Source organism: Bombina bombina, chromosome 3 (genome assembly GCF_027579735.1).
Source record: "Bombina bombina isolate aBomBom1 chromosome 3, aBomBom1.pri, whole genome shotgun sequence".
In the NCBI taxonomy this organism is placed as follows: Eukaryota; Metazoa; Chordata; class Amphibia; order Anura; family Bombinatoridae; genus Bombina; species Bombina bombina.
Window position 1 is genome coordinate 640,283,899 of NC_069501.1, and position 27,931 is coordinate 640,311,829.

The 27,931-nt window shown below is 37.4% G+C and overlaps 1 protein-coding gene across 1 annotated transcript in view; it reads right to left on the reverse strand.

The window, feature by feature from the left end:
- BCAS3 (BCAS3 microtubule associated cell migration factor) overlaps positions 1–27,931 on the reverse strand; it is a 2,220,355-nt gene that overhangs the window by 115,897 nt on the left and 2,076,527 nt on the right. The window contains exon 24 of the mRNA XM_053707348.1: positions 7,426–7,593. Coding sequence (XP_053563323.1) covers positions 7,426–7,593 — 168 coding nt within the window. The remainder of the gene's footprint in view (positions 1–7,425; positions 7,594–27,931) is intronic.

A 27,931-nucleotide genomic window follows, 5' to 3' on the forward strand; every position in this document is an offset into this window, starting at 1 on the left:
AAATTATTATATAACCAATCAAACATTGGATTACAAACTTGGATTGCAATAGGCTCCAATACGTCATTCCTTCTGTTACTGATCCGCCCCTTGTTGCTAGGGACGCGATCAACGGCACATCTATAGCCCTCAAAAATGACACACTGTTACTGATCCGCCCCTAATACTAGGGACGCGATCAACGGCACATCTATAGCCCTCAAAAATGACACAAATCTCAACACAAAGTAGCGCATATCTTACTAAATTAATTGTTACATGCGTCTTTATAAATAATATGTAGCAGATCGCCCTATAGGAAAGCTATGAAAATTGTCAATAAAGAATTATCCAATGGCAAAGTGCCATGTCAAAAAATGGGCGTACGTATAGAGGCGTACATGCCTCAGTGTTTAATATGCTGGCATCTTATTCATCATTACCAGAACAAAACTAAAAATAACCATGTGACAAAATACGTTAATATAAAAGCCTATTGCTCAAATCTTTCTATATATCTACATTCATATTATATATAGTGAGGTCGCCATATATGGATTATCGGAGTGTACATAAAGCAAAAGTATCGTGCCCTCGAGTAAATGTAACTAAACATATAACATAGATTTACTTATAGAGCAACTCATTAATAGCATCTACAATCGTATTATATATGTTTTATGTATTTACTTTAAAATTGCCATCTATAAATAAGTTGCAAAATGTAAGTGAGACAGTATTGGCCAATAGCTATGTGTCTAGCCCGAATGGGCGTGTTATTAAAATATAGTGCATACATAAATGAGCCTATTGCTCGGATCATTACGTGAATTTACACCTATATGTTGTGTCAATCATACAATCCCCGTGTGCAAGTGGATTACCAAAAAATAAAAGAGGACTGTAAATAATTTGAATATTGGGCATGTGTCTAAATGAAAAATAACAAAAGTGAAACTAAAACTATCACCTAAAAATGCATAAACATGCATAACAGTGCATAAAGAACATGTATAAACATGTTTATCACAACATGTCTCTGCCCCAATCTCGGGCATCTAGCTACACTCCAAAGAGAAAAGGGGGGGGATATCATGCAGGACAAAAAGGGAACTATATCATGCAGGGCATGACCAGGCAGCAGAAGGATCCAATAGGAATCGTGTAAGCACTCCTTGGAGTGATACACCACACAAACAATACAATCTATGCCTCTGTGAGAGTCCACGATAACCCGCATTTACACCGATGAGAGTCCATGAGTCCATCACCAGTGCCTTTTTTTTATTTAATTTTTTAAATTTTTTTGATTCAATTTTAGATCCATTTTTTTGATCCATTTTTATAATTCCTCATTTTTTTGGCCTGTTTTTGGATCATGTTTTGATCCCACACATATATTTTCATTATTATTTTTCTATTTTTTATTATTTTTCCATTTTTTATTTTTATTTATATATTTTTTCATATTTTTTCATTTTTGTAGTTCTAAATTTTTTCCCATTTCTGTTATAATTTTTTTAATTATTCTTTGCTTTTTGAACTTTTCCTCCCTTGGGAATAAGAATCCAAGTAAATAGTTTGACACTATACAGTTTTTTGTTAAATAGCCTTGGGGCAAAGACCATTATGATATTATTACCTTGTCCAAATATCTTGTTATTTTTTAAGATCTGCTTGGATAATAGCTCTTTTTGATATTATTTTTTCAATATGAAGTATCTGTTCTCTGTCAGTTCTCCATGCGCCAATTTTTGTTTTTAATTGTATCATTTTAATTGTATTGTTTGTGTGGTGTATCACGATTCCTATTGGATCCTTCTGCTGCCTGGTCATGCCCTGCATGATATAGTTCCCTTTTTGTCCTGCATGATATCCCCCCCCCTTTTCTCTTTGGAGTGTAGCTAGATGCCCGAGATTGGGGCAGAGACATGTTGTGATAAACATGTTTATACATGTTCTTTATGCACTGTTATGCATGTTTATGCATTTTTAGGTGATAGTTTTAGTTTCACTTTTGTTATTTTTCATTTAGACACATGCCCAATATTCAAATTATTTACAGTCCTCTTTTATTTTTTGGTAATCCACTTGCACACGGGGATTGTATGATTGACACAACATATAGGTGTAAATTCAAGTAATGATCCGAGCAATAGGCTCATTTATGTATGCACTATATTTTAATAACACGCCCATTCGGGCTAGACACACAGCTATTGGCCAATACTGTCTCACTTACATTTTGCAACTTATTTATAGATGGCAATTTTAAAGTAAATACATAAAACATATATAATACGATTGTAGATGCTATTAATGAGTTGCTCTATAAGTAAATCTACGTTATATGTTTAGTTACATTTACTCGAGGGCACGATACTTTTGCTTTATATACACTCCGATAATCCATATATGGCGATCTCACTATATATAATATGAATGTAGATATATAGAAAGATTTGAGCAATAGGCTTTTATATTAACGTATTTTGTCACATGGTTATTTTTAGTTTTGTTCTGGTAATGATGAATAAGATGCCAGCATATTAAACACTGAGGCATGTACGCCTCTATACGTACGCCCATTTTTTGACATGGCACTTTGCCATTGGATAATTCTTTATTGACAATTTTCATAGCTTTCCTATAGGGCGATCTGCTACATATTATTTATAAAGACGCATGTAACAATTAATTTAGTAAGATATGCGCTACTTTGTGTTGAGATTTGTGTCATTTTTGAGGGCTATAGATGTGCCGTTGATCGCGTCCCTAGTATTAGGGGCGGATCAGTAACAGTGTGTCATTTTTGAGGGCTATAGATGTGCCGTTGATCGCGTCCCTAGCAACAAGGGGCGGATCAGTAACAGAAGGAATGACGTATTGGAGCCTATTGCAATCCAAGTTTGTAATCCAATGTTTGATTGGTTATATAATAATTTACGACTTTATGAACTATTTCATTCATTTAGTCGATTGATAACCATATAGGATGTTTATTTCAGTTAGGGGGCATGACTACCAGCATTGGGGTCCAAAGAGGATTTGTTTTTAAAGCATTTTTGTCGATTATGTTATAACAGTCACATGCACAATTTGTATTATGTTTTTTCATTGGTCACTATATGGGTGTGTTCAATCATTCAGCCTAGATTGGCTGACCCTGAGGGGAGTGTGTTTGGGAGCCTATTTAAGGCTGCTTTTGTTCAGTGTTTATTTGTCAGAGGAAGGGACTGTTGCTGTCCCGAAACGTCACAAACTGTATTAAAAGTTTTGGTCAGTTTTTGATGAAAATCCAGTGAGTGGTTTTCTTTGCTTTTTTATCATTTACCGTACAGCACCCTGGTAGTTGTTGAACGTTGGTGAGAGTGCACATACACCAATTCTTTGCATATATATATATATATATATATATATATATATATTATACAGTACAGTATCTCACAAAAGTGAGTACACACAACCTTTAAATGTCTAAACCATTGGCAACAAAAGGGAGTACACCCCTAAGTGCAAATTTCCAAATTGGGCCCAAATTGTCAATATTTTGTGTGGCCACCAATATTTTCCAGCACTGCCTTAATCCTCTTGGGCAAGGAGTTCACCCGAGCTTCACATGTTGCCACCGGAGTCCTCTTCAACTCCTCCATGATGACATCACGGAGCTGATGGATGTTGTTTTTTTTTTTCAATACTTTATTTATTCTCCGAAGTACAGAAAAGAAAAATCAGGAGAAGAGATGAATAACAAAAACATTCACATAGTTATGATTACATCTTGTTCTTAAATATACATACATCATGCTAATTTATTAATTCAAAATATATTCACCAAGTTGTTCATCAAACTTGTACAATTCCTTTAAATAAATGCGACCGTGTCCTTATCCATTCCTTTTGAACTAAATAACACAGGGGCGTATTTATGCAGAGGCCAACAAGGCAGGTGCCTAGAGCGACAGATTTAAGGGGGCAGCACTGGCACTATGTTGGCAAGGTTGGCATGGTTAATGGTTATTTATTATTTTCTTAAAAAAGATTTTAAATAAATTTTGCCGTTCTGCGGTCATGTCACGTTTTACTACTTCCGCCTGCCTCACACGCTGCACTGGAGGGACTGAGAGCAACACACACGTGCATATACGTGATCACTGAGCAGCAGGTACACAGGCAATGGACTCCCCATGACCCCAGCAGCAGCGGTAAGTAACACCGCCTTGGAGGACTAGAGACGTGACACAGACACCGGACATAGCTGAGAGGAGAGCCTGTGAGTTTGCAGACACAGACAGACGCTGACGGTGATGACTAACGACGTACTGCCTGCATTTTAAAAATTGAATAAAGGTACTATTTTTGTTTCCATGGTGGAGGTGGGGTGAGTGTGACGGCCGGGTGGGTCATTGCGCCGCTTTTGTGGACTATCATCATGGCTAATATGTACTACAGTCTTCTTACTATTAGTTACTTTACTTACATTACAATACACTTAGTTATTTACTACTTTGTCTTCTACTTTGAATTTTTAAAAAATGTGAGCCTGGGGCGGGCAGTGGGCACACTGCCTGTTGGTGAGTGAGAGTGTGGTGGTGAGATTTAAATTTTGACCATGGAAGGGGGGCAGGCAAGGGCAGAATCCGGGCACACATCCATGTGACATGAGGCATCAATCATATCATAAATAATGGATAATGGTAATGGATAAATTGAATAATATGGGCTGTGGGGCCTGGGGCCTGGCTATTACAGTACAGTACTTAGTATACTACTTCTACTTTGAATTTTTAAAAAATGTGAGCCTGGGGCGGGCAGTGGGCACACTGCCTGTTGGTGACAGTGAGAGTGTGATGGTGAGATTTTCATTTTGACCATGGAAGGGAGCAGGGCAGAATCCGGGCACACATCCACATGAGGCATCATATCATAAATAATTGATAATGGAATAATATGGGCTGTGGGGACTGGGGCCTGGGCAGTCAGTCATAGCAGAGAGTGGAAGGGAAAGTAAAATGATTTTATTTTTTTCTTACTTGCCTGCTTAAATATTATCTATTAATAATTGCATAATCAAATCTTCAATTCTCTGCTAGTGGCTCCTTCTTTAGAGCCTGCCCTGCTTTATGTAAAGATTCCCAGAATACAATTGCTATCCCTGATGATCTGATGCTGATCCCATCCCTCATTAAATTTTTCCAAACAGCCCTGTATAAGTGTATTTATGTGTATGGATGGTACTTTCAAGGATTGGTTGATGATCTAGAATATGCTCCAGCTCCCTGCTTAAATATTATCTATTAATAATTGCAACAATCAAATCTGCAATTCTGTGCTAGTGGCTGCTTCTTTAGAGCCTGCTTTATTTAAAGATTCCCAGAATCCCATGCCAATACCATTGCTATCCCTGATGATCTGATCCCATCATCCCACCCCTCCTTACTTTGTTCCAAACAGTGTGTGTGTACACATGTGCTAATTCAACCTACCTGAGACTGTATGCAAGATTTTTACGAGCCCTGGCTGGGGAAAATGTAATTTTAAAATGCAGGAGCAAAAAAAAAAAAAAAGAGGCACAACTCCCTAACCAAAAAATGATATGGCCAAAAATGACCTAAATCGGGGGGGATACATTCCTTGTATCAACCTTAAGGAGTGAATTACCCCTGAACTGTATTTCTGTACAGCGGTATTTTATACTTTTTTATTCCCCCCTTTCAATCCCCATTCACACTTCCACAATACCCAACCTCCCCCACCACCCCAAAAAAAAAAAAACTTTTATTCAGCCATCAGGAGAAGATAATCTGTATTTCTGAGAGGGTACAGCAATTGATTTAATGAAGATTCAAGAAGAGATTTTATAAAAGCAGACCATTTCCCCAAAAATTATAAATTTCAAGGTCCAAGTATAATGGGGTGGCATTCTGATCTAAGATTAATTGCTTCAAAATAAAGTTTTTCCACTCATTAAAATTTGGTTTCTTTTTACTTTTCCAATTTCTGAATATATTTCTAGCAGATAGAATAGCCAGATGTGCAAATTTCCACTCTGGAGCTGGTGAATGTTAGAGACCTTGCGCTCCCCCACCTTCCGTTTGAGGATGTCCCACAGATGCTCAATAGGGTTTAGGTCTGGAGACATGCTTGGCCAATCCATCACCTTTAACCTCAGCTTCTTTAGCAAGGCAGTGGTCGTCTTGGAGATGTGTTTGGGGTCGTTATCATGTTGGAATACTGCCCTGTGGCCCAGTCTCTGAAGGGAGGGGATCAGGTTCTGCTTCAGTATGTCACAGTACATATTGGCATTCATGGTTCCCTCAATGAATGGTAGCTCCCCAGTGCCGGCAGCACTCATGCAGGCCCAGACCATGACACTCCCACCACCATGCTTTACTGTAGGCAAGACACACTTGTCTTTGTATTCCTTACCTGGTTGCCGCCACACATGCTTGACACCATCTGAACCAAATAAGTTTATCTTGTTCTCATCGGACCACATGACATGGTTCCAGTAATCCATGTACTTAGTCTGCTTGTCTTCAGCAAACTGTTTGCGGCCTTTCTTGTGCATCATCTTTAGAAGAGGCTTCCTTCTAGAACGACAGCCATGCAGACCAATTTGATGCAGTGTGCGGCATATGGTCTGAGCACTGACAGGCTGACCCCCCACCCCTTCAACCTCTGCAGCAATGCTGGCAGAACTCATATGTCTACTTCATAATGACAACCTCTGGATATGACGCTGGGGACATGCACTCAACTTCTATGGTCGACCATGGCGAGGCCTGTTTTGAGTGGAACCTGTCCTGTGAAACCGCTGTATGGTCTTGTCCACCATGCTGCAGCTCAGTTTCAGTGGACATTTCCACTTAGGGGTGTATTCACTTTTGTTGCCAACAGTTTATACATTAATGGCTGTGTGTTGAGTTATTTTGAGGGAACATCACATTTACACTGTTATACAAGCTGTACACTCACTACTTTACATTGTAGCAAAGTGTCATTTTTTCAGTGGTGTCACATGAAAAGATATAATAAAATATTTATCACATTTTGGGTTGCTTTTTTTTTTGTTTGTTTCAATTTCAAACAAAAATATATCATTATATAGTCATTGCCATAACATAGATTATAAAGTTAACAGATTCAATTTATGAAATTGTAAAATTTGCATACAGGCACAGTTTAGGCTTCAGGTTTGCAAATATATATTTAAACATTAAGCATTTTTTTTCTATACATCCCAACATTCAATATAGCTGAAGTAGAAAACTTGGTTATTTTGTTGAGATGTAAAGAAAATGAACCGTTAAGTATTTTACTTAAGTTAGTAATGAAAACCATTTTGCATTAAATATTATGTAGGCAAATGGGTATTAATACAAGAAAATACAATTTAATACAAAGGATAATTCTGGGACCTCTTATCACACCTCTTCTTTGTACCTGTTCCTGATCCCACCACATCCCTATTAGGGGACTCAGACATAGCGTCAGCCAGTCTCTCACGAAGACCTTCCTCGGTGCTTTCAATTGAAGAGATGTGACGGTGTCCAAAACTCTCAGGCCAGCTCCCACAAACCTCCAATAGGGTCACGCTACGATCATATGCACCTAAAAGAGACAACAATCAAGTTTAAATGGACATAAAACACTTTTTTTCTTTTTATGTATCAGATAGCACATACAATTATAATCTATTCATATTTTACTTCTATTATCAAATGTGCTTCATTCTCTTAGTATCCTTTGTTGAAGGAGCATGAATGCACTACTGGCAGCGAAACACTTGGGCTAGATTACAAGTGGAGAGCTAAATTATCACCCTCCCGCAAACACAAATTTACCCATTTGCAGGAGTGAGATAATTAACCAGCCATTACAAGTGTCTGGTTATTGCTACCGCAAGCTCGCAGTAACAATTAGCGCTTATAAAATTAACTAGAGATCGGATCTCTGATTCATTTTATAAATCTGCCCCAAATGCCGCCAAAATACTGTCTAGTGTAGTGTATTAAAAAAAATAAAGATAGAAGCATCTTTATTTTTTTTAAAACTTACTGCACTAGGCAGTATGTTTGGGTTAAAGTTGGTGGGAGTGAACAGCACTGAAAAGTGTCTTTACAATGCGGTCAATGGGAACTGTGTGTTCCCAGTAAATATATATGTATATTAGCATATGCATATATATTTGATTGCTGCCATCTGCGATGGCATCAGAACAAGGTTACCTTTGGAGCCTATGGAAGCACGCTCTCGTGAGTAGCTAACTTGTAATACAGGCGCACATTATCGTGCGCAAGTATTACAAAGAGAAGCGCTAATCTCGCTTTTGTGAAAGTCATACATAGTGCTCCACTTGTAATCTAGACCACTGGGTGCGGCAAGAGGCATATATGTGTAGCCACCAGTCAGCAGCTAGCTCCCAGTAGTGCATTGCTTGTCTTTTAACAAATGTGATAATAGAAGTAAATTGGAAAATTATAGACATTAAATTCGTATAGAGAGACTAAAGTTTCAGAGCATATATAAATACTCTGAAAAAAGCAAGGGTAAAAATAGGCACACAGACAGCTCCTTTGTAAAAATATTTTTTCATTTATTTAAATTTCCCATTCACGTCAGTGAAAAATACTTTGAGCTTTGCCACACCACATAAGATGAACAATATATACAAAATGAATAAACACCACAAAGTGTAGGTAAAACACAAAAACTGGGACCTGAATTGACTAGAGCATACGTATGCTACCTAGATCTAAAATAGTGTGTAGCAAAATATGTGTGTTGTGGTAATTTATCTATAACGATCTAGTTGCAAAATACATTCAAACATGCTAAATGTTGCAAGAATCCTCGAAATACATGTAGCAAGCAAACAACAGATGTATGGATAAAGTCCACAAATATAGATATGGAGCAAAGATAAGCAAATTTGATAGTAATCTGGATCAAAAACAGTGGTTTTGGAAACGGATAAGCACTTATCTTAAGCGTGTAATTCCTAAGCGCTTCTAGAACCCAAGTACTCTCCGTATAACGCTATCACAGCGTGTGACGTCACTAGAGGACGGGCGGTGAAATTGTCAAGTCTCTCTGATTGGTAGAATAGGTAGGAGTGTATCCACAGGTCTCCGGTGAGTATCCGCTCGCCACCAATGAAAGAACCAGGCTTCCACTAGGTATGATGGGCGTTGTTAACTAGTAATGAAAGAGCCAGGCTTTCTTACTAAAAGCGGACAAATCTTTATACCAAGATGTACCTCAACAAATTTTCACAAGCACAATCCATATTAGATATAGGTCACCGATGTAAATAGTAATGAAAGAACCAGGCTTCCTTACTAAAAGCGGACTGCTTGCCTTTCCTCAGCGTGTCTTTGCAACCACAGTGCTTATTATAAGCCAAACACAGTTCACATGTGAAATAAATGAATGAATGATCCAAAATATCCTTATTCCAATGTCAAAACACAATGCAAATGTCCCAAGATGTAGAAATCACATGAATTTGCTTTACCATAATTTTTTCATATAGAAGATAGGAGTTAAATAGGGTATACTCCTAGAGATTAAAACACAGCACAGCCAACGACCGTTTCACCCCCACAGTAAGTGTGTGTCACAGGGGCTCATCAGGGCATATTGTGTCCTTACCGGACTTCCTCTTTTAAAGGTACACCTGGCCAATCACAGGTGATCCTTCTTTTTGTAGGTGATTCCTCTCTTAAAGCTATATACACCTAGATTGCCCTAAATTATCGTGTAGTGTTTATTTACATTAATAAAGTGACCATATTATACTGAACTTGCTTAATTCCTTAGCATTCCAGAATTGTATCACTAAATTGTACATCCTATATTACAACAGATACTCTGCCAGATACATTTAGGGACTTAAGAGATTTTTATTTTATTATTTTATTTTGACCATTTACAGGAAACTGGCATATTCCAGTTTCTCATTTAAACCAGTTGGAAATCTAGTACCAAGTCTATAGATCCATTTTGTTTCTTTTTGAAGGAGTGTCTTGTCATTATTACCACCCCTGCCATTCGTTATACCTTTGTCAATAATGATAAATTTTAAAGTTTCTGTATTTCCATTGTGGAAAATGCCAAAATGTCTTGCTACATTTGTGTCCCTAGAATGTATGATATCATCACGATGCTCCTGAACCCGGTCCTTCACTAATCTCTTTGTTTTTCCAACGTAAAAAACCGGGCATGAGCATCGGAGAAGGTAAATCACCCCTTCAGATTGACAATTGAAGAAGAACCTTATATCATAGCTTTTACCAGCTTGGACAGAGAATTGCTTGGTGCTGTCCATGTGGACACAGTATACACAGTGTCCACATGGGTAGCTCCCTTTAACTCCTCTGTCCTTTCTCAGCCAATCAGCAGAAGAAGGACTTCTCACGAATTGACTTTTTACCAAAATATCTCTCAGGCTTAGTGCTTTACGGGCTGTCAGAAGTGGCTTATCGCCAATCACCTTTTTGACTTTGTCATCCAGAGTCAAAATGTGCCAGTTTTTTCTCAAAACTGATCTGACATTTTGCCATTGGTTGTTAAATTTTGAAATAAATCTGATATTACCTTGGTCAGATTTTGATCTAGTGCCATATAGAAGATCATCCCTACTGGCATGTTTAGCCTTCCACATTGCTTTTTTTAGGGATTTGTTTGAGTACCCCCTTTGAAGAAATCTCTCTTTCATAAGTGATGCATGGATATTAAATTTAGACAGTGAGGAGCAGTTCCTTCTCAGGCGAAGGAACTGACCATATGGAATCCCTTTAATTAGGTGTGAAGGATGGCCACTTCCTGCATGCAAGATATTATTAGTGGCATTCTTTTTCCTGAAATTTTCAGTGACAATTTTTTGTCCTTCCTTTTTAATGGTTATGTCTAGGAAATTTAATTCCTTCATATCAGTTTCCGATGTGAGGATGATGTTCCTGTCATTATGGTTCAACATTTGGACAAAGTCATTGAATTCATTCACAGGCCCGTCCCACAATACAAGAACATCATCCACATATCTGACCCACATCAACACTTTCTCATTAAATATCTCATTATGTAGTTCAAAGATATCAGATTCCCATGCCCCTAAATGGAGGCATGCATACGTGGGGGCACAAACTGCCCCCATCGCCGTACCTCTTACCTGTCGAAAGATTTGTCCATCAAACATGAATACATTGTTCTCAAGGACAAATCTAAGGAGAGAAACAACAAACTCTGTATGTTCCGAACTACAAGGGCCCCTTGTTTCAAGAAACTTTCTTATAGCTTGCAAACCTACCTCATGAGGAATGGAGGAGTATAACCCCTCCACATCTAAGGAGGCCAGAAGGGTGGTTTCATTTATCATGACTCCATCCAATTTCCTAAGAAGGTCTGAGGTGTCTTTAACATAAGATGTCAGGGTTAGCAAAAAAGGTCTTAGGAATTCATCTATATACTCCCCAACCTTTTCTGTCACGCTCCCTATTCCTGAGACTATGGGTCTTCCAGGGGGACATTTTATATTCTTATGCAATTTTGGTAGAATATAAAAGACAGGCATGACAGGAAATTCTGGGAACAAGAATTTAAACTCTCTTTGACTAATTATTCCTCTACATCTTGCCTCATTCAGAAGTATAAAAAGAGAATTTTGAATTTGTTCAAGGGGGTTATTACTCAATCTTATATATTGATTTTTGTCATTTAATTGACGCTTAGCTTCATTTACATAGAGTTTCTCATCTAGTAATACTAGGTTCCCGCCCTTGTCAGCGGGCTTGATCACCAGGCCCGTAGCCCTACCTAGCTCTTTTAAGGCTTTTCTTTCTCTAGGTTTCAAATTGTCAACAGTCTGTTTCGAAGCAAGTAAGTCAATATCTTTTTCCATTTGCTTCACAAACAAATTGACAGCTGGAATCAATGAGAGAGAAGGCATATATGAAGACTTAGGTTTAAAGATTGGTTTAGTATATGGGGGACTTAAAGATTCATGGTCACTAGGAGTTTCTTCCTGAGTGTCCGCTGTAAATAGAGACTCTAAGTCACACAAAGCAGATTGGTCACTAGCATCTAAGACTTTTGGCTGGTCAGATTTCATGATAATAGATAAGACAATTTTTCTTGCAAATAAATGCAAATCTTTTATCACTTCAAACTTATCTATTACCGCAGAAGGGCAAAAAGATAGACCTTTTTTGAGGAGGTCAATATGCGCCATATTTAGTGGAAAAGAGGAGAGGTTCACAATTTGCAGTTCATCCTCAATGGGGTTTGCTAGAAGCCCCTGCGATTCCCCCTCCCCCTGAATCTCCCTCTGTTCTGACCGTATTGATCCCCTCTCCCTCTGATTTGTCGGGTTGGGTATCTCTTCTCTTTCACAGGAGTACCATAAGGGTCTTTTCCTTTTTCCCCTTCTGTTCTTTCTCTTTCTTCCTTTTGGGCTGTACCAGAGTAGTTTTTTGAAGTGCTAGATTCAGAATCAGATGCATCTGTTCCTGAATCATATGTGCCTTTCTGTGACTTATAAATATAGACTCTTCCATTTTTATAATCGTCTTGGTCACGTCTAAATTTCCTACATTTACGTGTTTTAATATCTGATTTTAATTTTGTGACATTTAGACTAGTTTCCCCATTTAGCTTTTCAAAGCTTGGGTCATTTTCAAAGGTATTTACTTTCAAAAGAGCTTTTTCAGCTTCACCTTTTACTTTATCTAGTCTTTTATCATTTCTCTTTATCATCATACCCATCAAATCAAGTGAGGTCGAGGAAAGTTTATCATTCCATTCCTCCACAAAGGAGTCCCCTTCCTCATCCTCTCTTGTATTTGCACCTGGGTCTAATGATAACCTTAACCCTCTAGGTATGATCTTTTTTTCTATATAGTTAGCTAGGCTTGCATTTTCAGCTTTAATTTTTAACTGTCGGTTAATGAGATATCTATATCTCCTAAACGCACTGAAAATGGTTATAGCCTCATCATCATTATCTTCACCAACTATACTGTCATTAGCTAAGGAATCCTTCAATTCTGCCTCCCACAAATCATCTGACAGAGTATATGCCATAACACTGGCCGGCAAAGCTCAAAAAATGGTATAGGGAAAATTAGGGCTTAAACTATCGCCCTTAGCAATCTACTTCAATCACCAAAAAGAAAAGGACTTATAGAATCCTCCAAGTTATATCCTCTTACAACAATATAAAATATATAAATGAGGGTGAGAGTAGGTAATATTGCTCAAATATTGTACTGGTGCCACCCTTTAAAAAGTATAGACATTAAATTCGTATAGAGAGACTAAAGTTTCAGAGCATATATAAATACTCTGAAAAAAGCAAGGGTAAAAATAGGCACACAGACAGCTCCTTTGTAAAAATATTTTTTCATTTATTTAAATTTCCCATTCACGTCAGTGAAAAATACTTTGAGCTTTGCCACACCACATAAGATGAACAATATATACAAAATGAATAAACACCACAAAGTGTAGGTAAAACACAAAAACTGGGACCTGAATTGACTAGAGCATACGTATGCTACCTAGATCTAAAATAGTGTGTAGCAAAATATGTGTGTTGTGGTAATTTATCTATAACGATCTAGTTGCAAAATACATTCAAACATGCTAAATGTTGCAAGAATCCTCGAAATACATGTAGCAAGCAAACAACAGATGTATGGATAAAGTCCACAAATATAGATATGGAGCAAAGATAAGCAAATTTGATAGTAATCTGGATCAAAAACAGTGGTTTTGGAAACGGATAAGCACTTATCTTAAGCGTGTAATTCCTAAGCGCTTCTAGAACCCAAGTACTCTCCGTATAACGCTATCACAGCGTGTGACGTCACTAGAGGACGGGCGGTGAAATTGTCAAGTCTCTCTGATTGGTAGAATAGGTAGGAGTGTATCCACAGGTCTCCGGTGAGTATCCGCTCGCCACCAATGAAAGAACCAGGCTTCCACTAGGTATGATGGGCGTTGTTAACTAGTAATGAAAGAGCCAGGCTTTCTTACTAAAAGCGGACAAATCTTTATACCAAGATGTACCTCAACAAATTTTCACAAGCACAATCCATATTAGATATAGGTCACCGATGTAAATAGTAATGAAAGAACCAGGCTTCCTTACTAAAAGCGGACTGCTTGCCTTTCCTCAGCGTGTCTTTGCAACCACAGTGCTTATTATAAGCCAAACACAGTTCACATGTGAAATAAATGAATGAATGATCCAAAATATCCTTATTCCAATGTCAAAACACAATGCAAATGTCCCAAGATGTAGAAATCACATGAATTTGCTTTACCATAATTTTTTCATATAGAAGATAGGAGTTAAATAGGGTATACTCCTAGAGATTAAAACACAGCACAGCCAACGACCGTTTCACCCCCACAGTAAGTGTGTGTCACAGGGGCTCATCAGGGCATATTGTGTCCTTACCGGACTTCCTCTTTTAAAGGTACACCTGGCCAATCACAGGTGATCCTTCTTTTTGTAGGTGATTCCTCTCTTAAAGCTATATACACCTAGATTGCCCTAAATTATCGTGTAGTGTTTATTTACATTAATAAAGTGACCATATTATACTGAACTTGCTTAATTCCTTAGCATTCCAGAATTGTATCACTAAATTGTACATCCTATATTACAACAGATACTCTGCCAGATACATTTAGGGACTTAAGAGATTTTTATTTTATTATTTTATTTTGACCATTTACAGGAAACTGGCATATTCCAGTTTCTCATTTAAACCAGTTGGAAATCTAGTACCAAGTCTATAGATCCATTTTGTTTCTTTTTGAAGGAGTGTCTTGTCATTATTACCACCCCTGCCATTCGTTATACCTTTGTCAATAATGATAAATTTTAAAGTTTCTGTATTTCCATTGTGGAAAATGCCAAAATGTCTTGCTACATTTGTGTCCCTAGAATGTATGATATCATCACGATGCTCCTGAACCCGGTCCTTCACTAATCTCTTTGTTTTTCCAACGTAAAAAACCGGGCATGAGCATCGGAGAAGGTAAATCACCCCTTCAGATTGACAATTGAAGAAGAACCTTATATCATAGCTTTTACCAGCTTGGACAGAGAATTGCTTGGTGCTGTCCATGTGGACACAGTATACACAGTGTCCACATGGGTAGCTCCCTTTAACTCCTCTGTCCTTTCTCAGCCAATCAGCAGAAGAAGGACTTCTCACGAATTGACTTTTTACCAAAATATCTCTCAGGCTTAGTGCTTTACGGGCTGTCAGAAGTGGCTTATCGCCAATCACCTTTTTGACTTTGTCATCCAGAGTCAAAATGTGCCAGTTTTTTCTCAAAACTGATCTGACATTTTGCCATTGGTTGTTAAATTTTGAAATAAATCTGATATTACCTTGGTCAGATTTTGATCTAGTGCCATATAGAAGATCATCCCTACTGGCATGTTTAGCCTTCCACATTGCTTTTTTTAGGGATTTGTTTGAGTACCCCCTTTGAAGAAATCTCTCTTTCATAAGTGATGCATGGATATTAAATTTAGACAGTGAGGAGCAGTTCCTTCTCAGGCGAAGGAACTGACCATATGGAATCCCTTTAATTAGGTGTGAAGGATGGCCACTTCCTGCATGCAAGATATTATTAGTGGCATTCTTTTTCCTGAAATTTTCAGTGACAATTTTTTGTCCTTCCTTTTTAATGGTTATGTCTAGGAAATTTAATTCCTTCATATCAGTTTCCGATGTGAGGATGACAGGAAATTCTGGGAACAAGAATTTAAACTCTCTTTGACTAATTATTCCTCTACATCTTGCCTCATTCAGAAGTATAAAAAGAGAATTTTGAATTTGTTCAAGGGGGTTATTACTCAATCAATCTTATATATTGATTTTTGTCATTAAATTGGAAAATTGTTTACAATCACATACTCTATCTGAAGCATGAAAGTTTAATTTTGACTTTACTGTTCATTTAATTTTGGCATTTGCCTTTACTTTGTTTGCTAACTGAAATATATCAGACTATCTCTCTCTGCATCCACATAGGTTGTTGTTCCCAAACTAACTGGGTGCTGAGATCTAACACAGTAGAAACAAAATAAAATCACATCTATGATCTACTGAGATTTTATTAGGTTAAGGGACACTGAACACATTTTTGTTCTTTTGTGATTTAGCAGATAGAGCATGCAACTTTAAGCAAATTTCTAGTTTACTCATATTATCAAATGTTCTTCGTTCTCTTGCTATCTTTATTTGAAAAAGAAGGCATCAAAGCTAAGGAGTCAGAAAATTTTTGGTTCAGACCCTGGACAGCACTTGTTTATTGGTGGGTGAATGTATCCACCAATCAGCAAGAACAACCCAGGTTGTTCACCAAAAATGGGCCGGCATCTAACCTTACATTTCAAATAAAGATACCAAGAGAATGAAGACAATTTGATAATAGGAGTAATTAGAAAGTTGCTTAAAAATGCATGCTCTATCTGAATCACGAAAGAAAAAATTTGGGTTCAGTGTCCCTTTAAGTGCGATACTAAGTTAATATGTATAGAGCTGAACACTTGTACTGTCTAAGCTAGCATAGACATCTACAAGAAATAGAACTGTAAAAAATCTAATTGACACAACATGTTTACAACCATACTGTCACTGGAAATACTTTTAATTCTTGAAATGTAAAACCTTAAAGGGACATGCAACCTATTTTTTTTTTATTTTATGATTCAGATGAAGCATACAATATAAAATTACTTTCCAATGTATGTCTAGTATCGCATTTGTCTAATTTGTTTGGTATCCTTTGATGAAGGACCAGCAATACATTACTGGGAGCTAGCTGAACACATCAGTTTCTGAGAGAATAAAAAGAGGCATATATGTGAAGCCACCAACCAGCAGCTAGGTCCCTGAGCCTACCTAGACATGCTTTTCAACAAAGGACAGTACCAATAGAACACAGCAAAGTACATAATAGAAGTTAATTGGAAAGTTGTTTAAAATTACATTCTCTAGTCTGAACTTCAAATGAGTAGTAGATTTTTCTCTGACAAATTTCAAAGTTATAGAAGCAGAAAGTGTTGGAAATGGCAGCACTGTGTCACATCCAGGGAACCAAGCTGCTCGTGTCCTCCTTGTTGTTTTCACCTCCAAAATAAAAGAGCTCACAATAGTGTAGCAGATTTCAGACAATGTGGTAGACGCACAAACTGGTTATACTCAGGAGATTGCAGTTAAAATAATCCTTTTATTAAAATCATCACAAAGGTGTCTTCAGGTGCAGCTTCAGGTTTTATTTAAAATACAGCTCAACGCGTTTCAGCTAAAAGAAGCCTTTATCAAGAGCATAACCATATACATTTATTTAAGGCATCTGGCATACTGAATTTCATTGGTATATTTCTACACTTCCTGACAGAAAAAGATAGGATTTGGATACAGCCCTGATGTTAGCTGAATTCAGCACACCTGTGGATGGGTGTGTCTTGAAGAAGGCAGGCAGGGTTTTGAGACTATATATTTGTTTGTGAATATTGCTAGGCGATAACCATTTGTTCCAGAAATTGTTTTAACTTTATGCTCTTGATAAAGGCTTCTTTTAGCCAAAACGCGTTGAGCTGTATTTTAAATAAAACCTGAAGCTGCACCTGAAGACACCTTTGTGATGATTTTAATAAAAGGCTTATTTTAACTGCAATCTTGTGCATATAACCAGTTTGTGCTCCTACCACATTGTCTGAAATCTGCTACACTATTGTGAGCTCTTTTATTTTGGAGGTGAAAGCAACAAGGTTGACTCAGAGGACATGGGCAGCTTGGTTCCCTGGAGGGGACACAGCGCTGCCACTTTCAACACTTTTTTCTTCTATATACGGTTTGGGAGAACCGGGGCTGGCAGCGAGCACCTGAAGAGAAGTGCTAACATTGCTTCATACTTTATCTTTTCTAATAAAATTTTAAAGTTATGTCTATGTCCACTCCTTCTGTATGATGTGACAGCCAATCACAAATGCAGCTCAGTAGGAGCTGGTGACAGAAATGGGTAGAATTAACAACTACCAGGAAGACATGATTCGCTGTAATGAATCATGTCCCTCCGACATCACTAAATGCAGACAGCATAAGCTGTCTGCATTTAACAGTGCACAAGCATTTCTTATGAAATGCTTGTGAAATGCCACCCCCTGCACATTCGTGGCCAATCGGCCGCTAGCAAGGGGTGTCAATCATCCCGATCGGATAGAATCAGAATGATTTCATTCCGCCACCTAAAAGGTGACAGAGTAGTTAAGGATCTTAACTTATGTTTCAGGCGAGCCTAAAACTTTGAGCGTAGAAAGCAGCATCCGCTGCTTGTTTAATCTACCCCAAAACGTGTAAATATAAAAAGACTGTGCACATTCTTTTAATGGAAGTTAACTGGAAAGTTGTTTAAAATTGCATGTTCTATCTAAATCATGAAAGTTTAATTTTGACTTGATTACCCCTTTAATCATGACTTTACTGTCTATATATGTAAAATATGTTTCTATTTTTAAAAGCAGTAAGACAATGAACATAAAGTTCATAAAAGTAATATATCAAAGTTATATTAATATTTAAACTATAGCACAAGCATAGTTAGCCAGTGTAAAAATGAACACACTTTTCTCTTTCTCCTTCACACCTTCCAATTTTTCCTACTTAAAATCCCTTGAGTCTAATGAATCGCACAGTTGTTTGCTTAAATACATTTTATGACAAATGGTTTCTAGACCAGGACTAGAGATAAGTAGTTTAAAAGAAGACTTCCTGCTTTCTAATGAGGCATTTTATGTTCCTCTAGGTGGTAGTGGGACACATTTACTGGTCCTTTTTTATAGGGATTTCCTGCACCAGGAGTGTCAAACCTAGGTACAAGTGTTCAAGGTGGCACACAAAGAAATTCCGTTGGCACAAGACATCCCCTGTGATTCATTCATTCTGTCTATGAAAATGTTATTTAACAGATTATCGACAATCTAGACTTGTGCTCTAAATAATGCTGATAACACTTGCAAGACTTTTGTAAGTAGAGAGTGAATTGTGCATGTATATAATGTACACAGTCTACAATCACCACCACTCTGGTCAACCTTTTTGGTAAAATTTGCATACACCTTTCTTTCTGATCCTTCTATATATATAATATGCCTAATTCATTGGTTGGATGCTTCCAGTTGCTTCAAGGGATGCGATTCCTGGCTCAAACCATTACTATGCATGTCACACACTACTGAAATGTATTATCTTTATTTTTTAAAGATTAACACTACAGTTAGATCCATAAGTATTTGGACAGTGATACAATTTTATAGTTTTGGGTCTTTACCCCACCATAATGGATTTTAAATGAAGCAATAAAGATGTGATTGAAGTGAAGACTGTCAGCTTTAAATCAAGGGATTTAACAAAAAAATATTTTGAACTGATAAGAATTACAACACTTTTCAAATACAGTCCATTTTTCAGGGGCTCAAAAGTAATTAGACAAACATAATTATAAAATGATCAGCCTCAATAATTGGTTGAAAATAATTTGCAGTGATTAATGCCTGAAGTCTGGAACCCATGGACATCACAAAGTTCTGGGATTCCGCCCAGGTGATTCTTTGCCAGGACTTTACTACAGCTATATTAAGTTGCTGCTTGTATGTGGGTATTTCTGCCTTTTATATTCAGCAGGTGAAATGCATTAGGGTCAGGTGACATTACTTCTTTGCCTTGAAAAGCTCTTTGGTGGCTTTTGTAGTATGTCCGCATTTGTCTGAATCTGAGCATATAATTTAGCCCTCTACACTTCATAATTCATCCAGCTGCTTCTGTCAGAAGTCACATAATCAATAAACACTAGTGATTCAGTTCCACTGGCAGCCTTACATGCCCATACAATAACACTATCTCCACCTTCTTTCACAGATAATGTGGATTGCTTCGGAACATAAGATGTTCCTTCCCTTTTCCAGACACTTCATTCTGGTACAGGTTGACCTTAGTTTCATCTGCTCAAACAATATTTTTACATAATATATATTTTATATATTTTCTAGCAATGTAATCTGGCCATCCTATTCTTGAGGTTTACCAATTGTTTGCACCTTGTGGTAAAACCTCCATTAAAGCCTTCTCTTTAATGTAGACTTTGACAATGATAATTATGCCTACCTCTTGGAAAGTATTCTTGACTTGGTTAGATGTTGTGAATGGGGTTTTTCTTTACCAAGGAAAGAATTTTGGGATCATACACCACAGATGTCTTTCATGGGTTTCCAGTAGTAGTAACATTGCAAAAAGGTTCAAATATTAAATGGACAGCAAAGTCAAAATAAAATGTTTACAATTGAGATAGAACATGCAATTTGCAATTTTAAACAACTTTCAAATTTACTTCTGTTATTAAATGTGCTTTGTTCTCATGGTATCATTTATTGAATGGTTAACCAGAAGCAGCACTGAACTACTGGGAGCTAACTGAACACATTGGATGAGCTAATATATGTGCACCCACCAACCACTAGCTACCTCTCAATAGTGCTTTGCTCCTGAGCCTACCCAGGTATACTTTTAAACAAAGGATACCAAGAGAACAAAACATGTAAGCCTTCAAGCCCAGTTGCTCTGTAGATCACCCTCATGAGAGATGATTTACAACAGTGAAACTCTTGGCAGGGCCCTCTATCCCTTTGTCTCCGATATTAGACCCATGTCTTTAGCGATGCGGAACCTGTTGGCGCTCTACAAATAACTGATAATAATAACATACATAAGTAAATTAATAAGCTGATTAAAAATGCATGTTCTAGGTGAATCATGAAAGTTTAACTTTACTGTCCCTTTAAATCAGTTTAAGAGCAGCAATGCACTATTGTGACCTGTTTGGACACAACATATGAGCCCATGACAAAAGGCATATGTGTTTAGCCACCAATCACCAGATATCTCTCAGCAGTGCATTGCTTCTCTTGAACGTATCTGAGTATGATTTTCAATAAAGGATTCCAAAAGAACAAGTAAATGTATAATAAAATTAAATTAAAAAGTCTCTTAAAATTACATGTTCTATCTAAACCAAGAAAGTTAATTTTGACTTTCATGTCCCTATAAGGGGATATATTGTAATTAGATATAAGAAACAGAAAGGCTATCAAAGTTACCCTTTTTTTTGAAGTGTTAGCTTATCTAAGCTTTAGGATAACCTTACGCATATTCTAGGCATTGTCTTTGATTTTACCACTTCTATTAAACTCTATTCCATGAACTTAAACTTAATAGGGAGCAGTTTGACTGACTGTTTGAGAAGAACATTTTATTCATTATATATACCCGTATTGTCCCGAGTATAGGCCGCACTCGATTATAAGATGGACTGTTAAAGTTGTTTGGTGACATTTTAAAGAAAGTTAATTTTGGTGCCAATTTTAACGAAAAACATCATTCAGTTTTAACACGTGCACTCAACATTTTAAAGAAATTAGAGGAACATTAACTTCAAATCACACATTTGTTATGCCCACTTTTCCTGTCATATACAGGTAATTTCCAAATGCTCTGAGATTAGTGCATTGGAATTACAAAAATAAACAGTCTCAAACACATAAGGACAGTAGGAGACATTTGTTTTGTTTCTGTATTACATTACTTTAAAAAATGGATTTAGAGGGCAAATAGTCATCTTTCCTATGCAACATACTACATTGTGTCTCCAAAACAAGTAACTTTCACACATACCAAAGTGACAACTATCCATTTAGTTCATACTGAACTGTGCACAAACATAGCTAGTTCCCATCCTAAAAATCTATGTCAGAATCTGTGAATTTGCAGGGATCACAGGCAGGCACATCACACATGAACACCTTTGGAAACGGGTTACAGCGCTGCCTCATTAAAATAATGACTAAGAACCAATTGCTGGTTTGAAACGTTGTTGCTGTTGTTGTATTATGGACCCTGTATAAGCGAATAAAGATTTTTTAATTTACCTATCGGAGGCTGGAAATCTTCTTGATTATTATCATTAAAATAATGGTTAGCGGTCACCACCTTCTCCTGTAGGATTACTGCCAGAACAGCCCTAGCACTTAAGTACCTCAGATCTCACAGCTGTTAAAGCAACGCCTCCTGTTCTAGCTGTCTAAAATTCTGACAAACAGCCAGTCTATCCTTCACCTCAAGCAGCAGCCAATTGTTGCGCTGCACCAAACTGATTGTCAAGAATATTAAGCTATAAGTAGCCGCAGTCGATAACATCCAGATTATAGGCCGCACCCGATTATAGGCCACCTCCCTAATTTAAAGATATAAATTAGGGGGAAAAGTGTGGCCTATACTCAGAACAATGCATCTATATTATAATCGCATCCTCAAAGGAATGTTGGCTGCGCGAGGCAGCCAAAAGAATGTTGGCTGCGTGCACAGCCAAAAGAATCCACCTGGAGATTCTTTGACCTCCCTGCCATTTTCGGGATCCACCGGGATGCAGCGTTGGCGACGGACGCGTTGCAAATGCGATTATAGTATAGATATATTGTTCTGAGTATAGGCCGCACTTTCCCCCCCTAATTTAAATCTTTAAATTAGGGAAGCGGCCTATAATCGGGTGCGGCCTATAATCTGGATGTTATCGATTGCGGCCTCTACCCCCCACCCACCAAACCCCCCAAAATAAAAAACCTAACACTAAAAAAACCTAAACTACCCATTGCCCCTAAAGGGGCATTTGTATGACCATTGCCCTTAAAAGGGCATTCACCTCTTTTACTGCCCTTAAAAGAACAATCAGCTCTTTTACAGCCCATTAAATCCCTAATCTTAAAAAATAAAAATCTTAAAACTAAGCCCCAAATATGTACTCACCATTCCTAAAGTCCGGCGGTGAAGGTCTTCTTCCAGGCGGCTCCATCATCTTCTATCTTCTATATTTTATATATGTTGCAGGTAACATAAGAAATTGGGTAATACTAGCATTAACTGGGTAAACCTAACATTACCCAAGCGTCTGTGGGTAAAGTTCAATGTGACATGATAAATCTTCTCAGAGCGCATTGAGTGACTGCATCAAACATATATATGATGCACTGTAATTCACACATCTTCACTATCTGCAAAGCCCCCTTGCCTTCCTTGAACCCCCCAGACAGAGGCAAAAAAAATAGTGTAGATGGGGGAATTACAGCACATCGGACTTTAACCACAGCTTCTTGGGTAATGTCAGGTTTACCCAGGTAATCCTAGGATTACCCGGATTTCTGACTTTACCCGTAACATATATATATATATATATTTAAACACACAAATTACTCAGCAGCCACTAGTGTGAAAAACCTCAAGTTTACAACACAAACATGGTGGCATTTGAGGTAAATATATTTGTTCTCTCCACCGTCTGTTGGGTGTTTTAAGTAAAACTATTTCTGTAGCTATATTGTTCATGTTGCAATGTTATTTTGATTTCAAGTACATCAAACATTTTTACAACACGTACTTGATAAATAGTTAACTTTTAAACATTCCTGCTTTGAATGAGATTACAGTAATGCTTTGTTGCTTTAAGCACATACCATTTACTGTACTGCAAGGTAACTGAATATGAAGCATTTATCGAGCCTGCTCTCTGCCAGGCTATGGATGAAAAAAAAAACTGCAAATGCCTATGCTTCTCAAAGTTAAAAGTACATGAAACACGTCCTTGTTATCAGCCCTTTGGTTTTCCCCTTTGATCAGCCGTCAGAAACTATCTACACTTGTACTCGGTGACTGTGCAGCCTCACTGCACACTCTCTGTCAATGACAGGTGGTAATAGAAAGGGTGAGAGACCAAGCCCTGCAGCAGGCGTCCCTTCCTCTGATAACATCCAAAGTACTGGATGATAACCGTTCATAAACACTCGGTCAGCCGGTTACTCCATACATCAGCAAAGAGGGGCAGATAATTTGCAACTGGAATGGCATGAACAAAAGCACAAGGCATAGCATTCATGGATTTATATGGCCTGGGCTGGTAGTTTCTGGCTTCAGGATTTCATCAGTTCGGTTCAATCAGATTGATTTATCTCTTGCCTTGCTGCAGAGCAGATTCCTGGCACTAGAAAACCATCAACACTGAGAACAAGCTCTCTATTGGACAATGGTGGATCCTTTGTGACATGTGCACTTGAACTTCCACGAACCCCATTTGAACTTGCTGTAAAGTCTTCTGAATCTTTAAGCCTTTTCATAGCTCCTTGGATTTATCTCACTTCTAAGGTCTTTTAATTTGACAGCCCAAATCTACCTCATTGTTTCTGTAACTGGAATTTAGAATTACATCACAAAAGATTGAAGAGTAAATAAAAAATAAAAAAAAGTATTTTGCATCTTTTCAGCTACACAGATTATTAGGTTTTACACATTGTGTGATAAAATATTATTTGTGAGGTAAATATGACAAGTTTGCCACATTCCTTTGACAGTAAATGAAAAGAACGATGAAAGATCCCTTCTCAACTTGTGCTATTCTGAAGTGAGATAAAGAAACAAAACTATTTTGTCTCTTACAAGCAGACCTTTGAATAACAAAGAACATGCTTTTTGATGTTTTGCCAAAAGAGGATTCCCTACATGTGTGAACAGACACTTTCTAAAGGGTCAATCTCTTGTTCTTGGGATAGTTGAGTAAGAGCAGAATATAAAGTTACCACTACGGTCTTGGCCTAAAAACTGCCAAAAATTTTCCTTTCTTTTTTTTTTTGTTTGCATCAACGTGTGAGGTGCAAATATTAATGTACGTGTGGGTTCCAGGGATTAGCTTCACTGAAAGATTTTCCTTTCTTGAGATTTACAAAGTCTGTACTGAACTTTTATGTTTTATCTTAAACTAATTTTCCACTCCCTTCCGTGGTTAGAGTAGATTTCAGGCTATAATTCCATGTAGTCAGGGCAGCGAGTTATCACCTCCCTACCACAGGCTGGAGACTTAGTCACGTTTTACAAGCAACACCAAAAGGGAGAGTTACTAAATAATATTGGTAGAACCTTTTAAGGGCTAGAGCACAGTTAAAAACATAGCCTGAAAACCTTTTTTTTTCTGCTTGCTTGCTCTAAGGCCTAAAATGTCACTAGGGGACTTTTACTTACTTGCAACCTTTACTGTAAACATAAAAAGGATGGAAAACAATATTGATATGCATTTCTCACCTTGTCTTCTGTCTCACACTATTCTACATGATAATTCCTCAGTGTAAATTCTTTTTGCTGCACTACCCTTTGCAACATGTGAACCAGTCAGTGGTTGTTAGCAATGCTGTGTATATGCAAGATACAATTGAACACAGAAAGTTTTCCTTGCAGTAGATTATTTTTGCCAGCTTGAACCTTGAACACGAAAAACTAAAGTTGAAATCTTTATTTTGTGATTGATGCAAACTTTTTATTTTTGCAGCATGGAACAATGAGTGTTGTTGATTTAAGTATTTTGATTAAAAATTACACCAATAGGAAAGGGCTGAGTAATATCACAGTATTCTATAGAAAACAATGACTAGTACTGCTACCTGGTAAGGGGTTAAACACTGCTCAGTAACTGACGAATAAAGGGGTGATTACTGTATATAGCTTGCAAAGGGTGTATCAAGTTTATCATTGGTCTTTATGTGGCCAGCAAAAAGTAGTTAATGCCTTGCCAACATTTTAGTGAAGAATAAATGCATCAGCTTGGAGATAATTTGTGTTTCAACTAGCCATGAAGACCTTAGATAATCTTACAGTTGAGCTGTAAGAAAAATCACACAAATAGTTCAAAATGATCAACAAAAGAAAGTAGGTGATATTACCTCCCATACCCAACAATATTTTAAATATAAAACCCTGGTTGCAGTCTAAACAGGAAGGGCATGCACAATCTGGGGGTGAAGCCTGGTGATTTAGGGGAGGGGTTAGGGAGCTTCAGGCTGGGTGAGGGCTAGGGTGTCCCAACTATGTAGGAGACAAGGTACCAATTTGGTGTTATCTTACTAAATGCAGGCCAGTTGGAAGGAACATTCTATTCTGTCATAGCAAGGACATATTTCATAAAAGGAGATATAGGCCAAGTTTCAATAAAAATAATTAAGGGAGCCACAGATCTATCTCATACCCATTCCCTTTTTTTCATGCAAGTTCCATGGTGAAGGATAATGGCATCACAAAAATGTGTTCAGAAGCTTGTAGAATTAATTAATACAAAGAAAAACTCCCTTACTTTCCTCTAATATATGCACAAAAGCCAAACTGAAGAGAGAAAAAAAACATATACAAAAAAAAAGTAGACAACCATGTCATCTTTGTGAGACATAACCTCAAGATAAGATACTTTACAGGTGTAACAGAGTCTTTATGAATTCCGCACACCCACAACCATCCCCTTGAGACACTCTTAATTCTGGCCGCGACACAATTTTACCATAACAGAAATTGAAATATTTGTTTTGTAGTCAAGAGTCAGAGGCCTAACTTATCTAAATCTCAGAAACCTACAAAGTTCAGATGGGTTCTAAGCAGGATGTCATTTTGTGTATTAATAAGAGGTAATCAATCAGCTTTCATATGGTGTCACCTCTGCATATTTAGCTATTTATTTGTGGAGTGTTTTTAAGTAAACTTGTTTAATTAAGATCTCTTACAACTAGTACATTATCATTAAGGGATACAGTTATACAATAATAAAATGCTATAAATTGTTAGAGCATTTTATAATTAAACAAAATCTCTTTTTTTCTCTATGCACATAACCCTGCTCTACCAATCACCGGTCATGCTCTTTTCAGGAATGGCACAAGAACAGGACTTTGCCAGGGTCAAACAAACAGTGACAAACATGCATCTGTTTAACCCTTTAATTGCAGAATTATTTGCTAAACCTGTGTAAGCTGTTTTGGAGTTTTTATATGGTGCTCACAGTTAAGCCCTCCTGTAGGTAATATTTCAGTGAGAAACCCACACTTATATTATATTTATTTTTTCAGCAGGCCCAGCAGATTTAAACTATACCATTATTTTATGTATATATATCATGACATGTGATAATAACTCTACAACAAAATTTGTAAACATTTTATATTTATAAATAAATATATATATGGTTGTAAAATTAATGTGTGTGTGTTTTCTACTCTGTACAGTCTGAATAAGGAGGGGTTATCCTCATATAAATAAGGGCTTTTGGTAATACTTCTAAAGCTTTGATGTGCACACAGGGGCTTTCATGATTCTCTACTCAAATATGTGCATATTTTTTCCCACCAGGTGATCACTATTACCACAGTGATCACCTGGCTAATGAAACTTATATAAAGGTTTATTTTAAAGTGGGGTTTTTAAAACAAGGGTTCTTAAGGGTTTCAAGGCCTGTTATAAGTGTGTTCATGTGCTCACTATGTGTAAAAGTAAGTATTTTTATTTATATTGTGCTTATATTATTATACCCCAAGACATACTGTTTGAAAAATCAAGCGATTGGGATTTCTAGGGCCTAAAGGAACTGGGTTTAAAAACTTCCCCACTCCCCTATCCAGCTCCATTAAGCCTTGTGTAGCTTCTAAGTTTCCCCAAGCTTGGAGACCGGCATCCAGTTGTGAGATTCCAAGGTTCTGGTGGGATTCCGAACAGGTTCATCAGGTTCTTCAGAACTGGCGAGTACCTGCTGAATCCCACCACTGCCAGCATCCCCAGATTCCCCCCAGTGATGCCATGTTACTTGGTCACCAGGGATGAGGGGGTAATTGTGGGGAGGGGGGGGGTACAGAGATGAGCTCCAAACCACACTTCCCCCAGGATGATGACAAGTGGTTGTCATCCACACTAAAAATACATTGTGTGGACAACAACCATGTGTCATCATGCACACTTAGTTTATTAATAAAAATATTCTTTAACACATCAGACCATTTTATAACTATAACTGA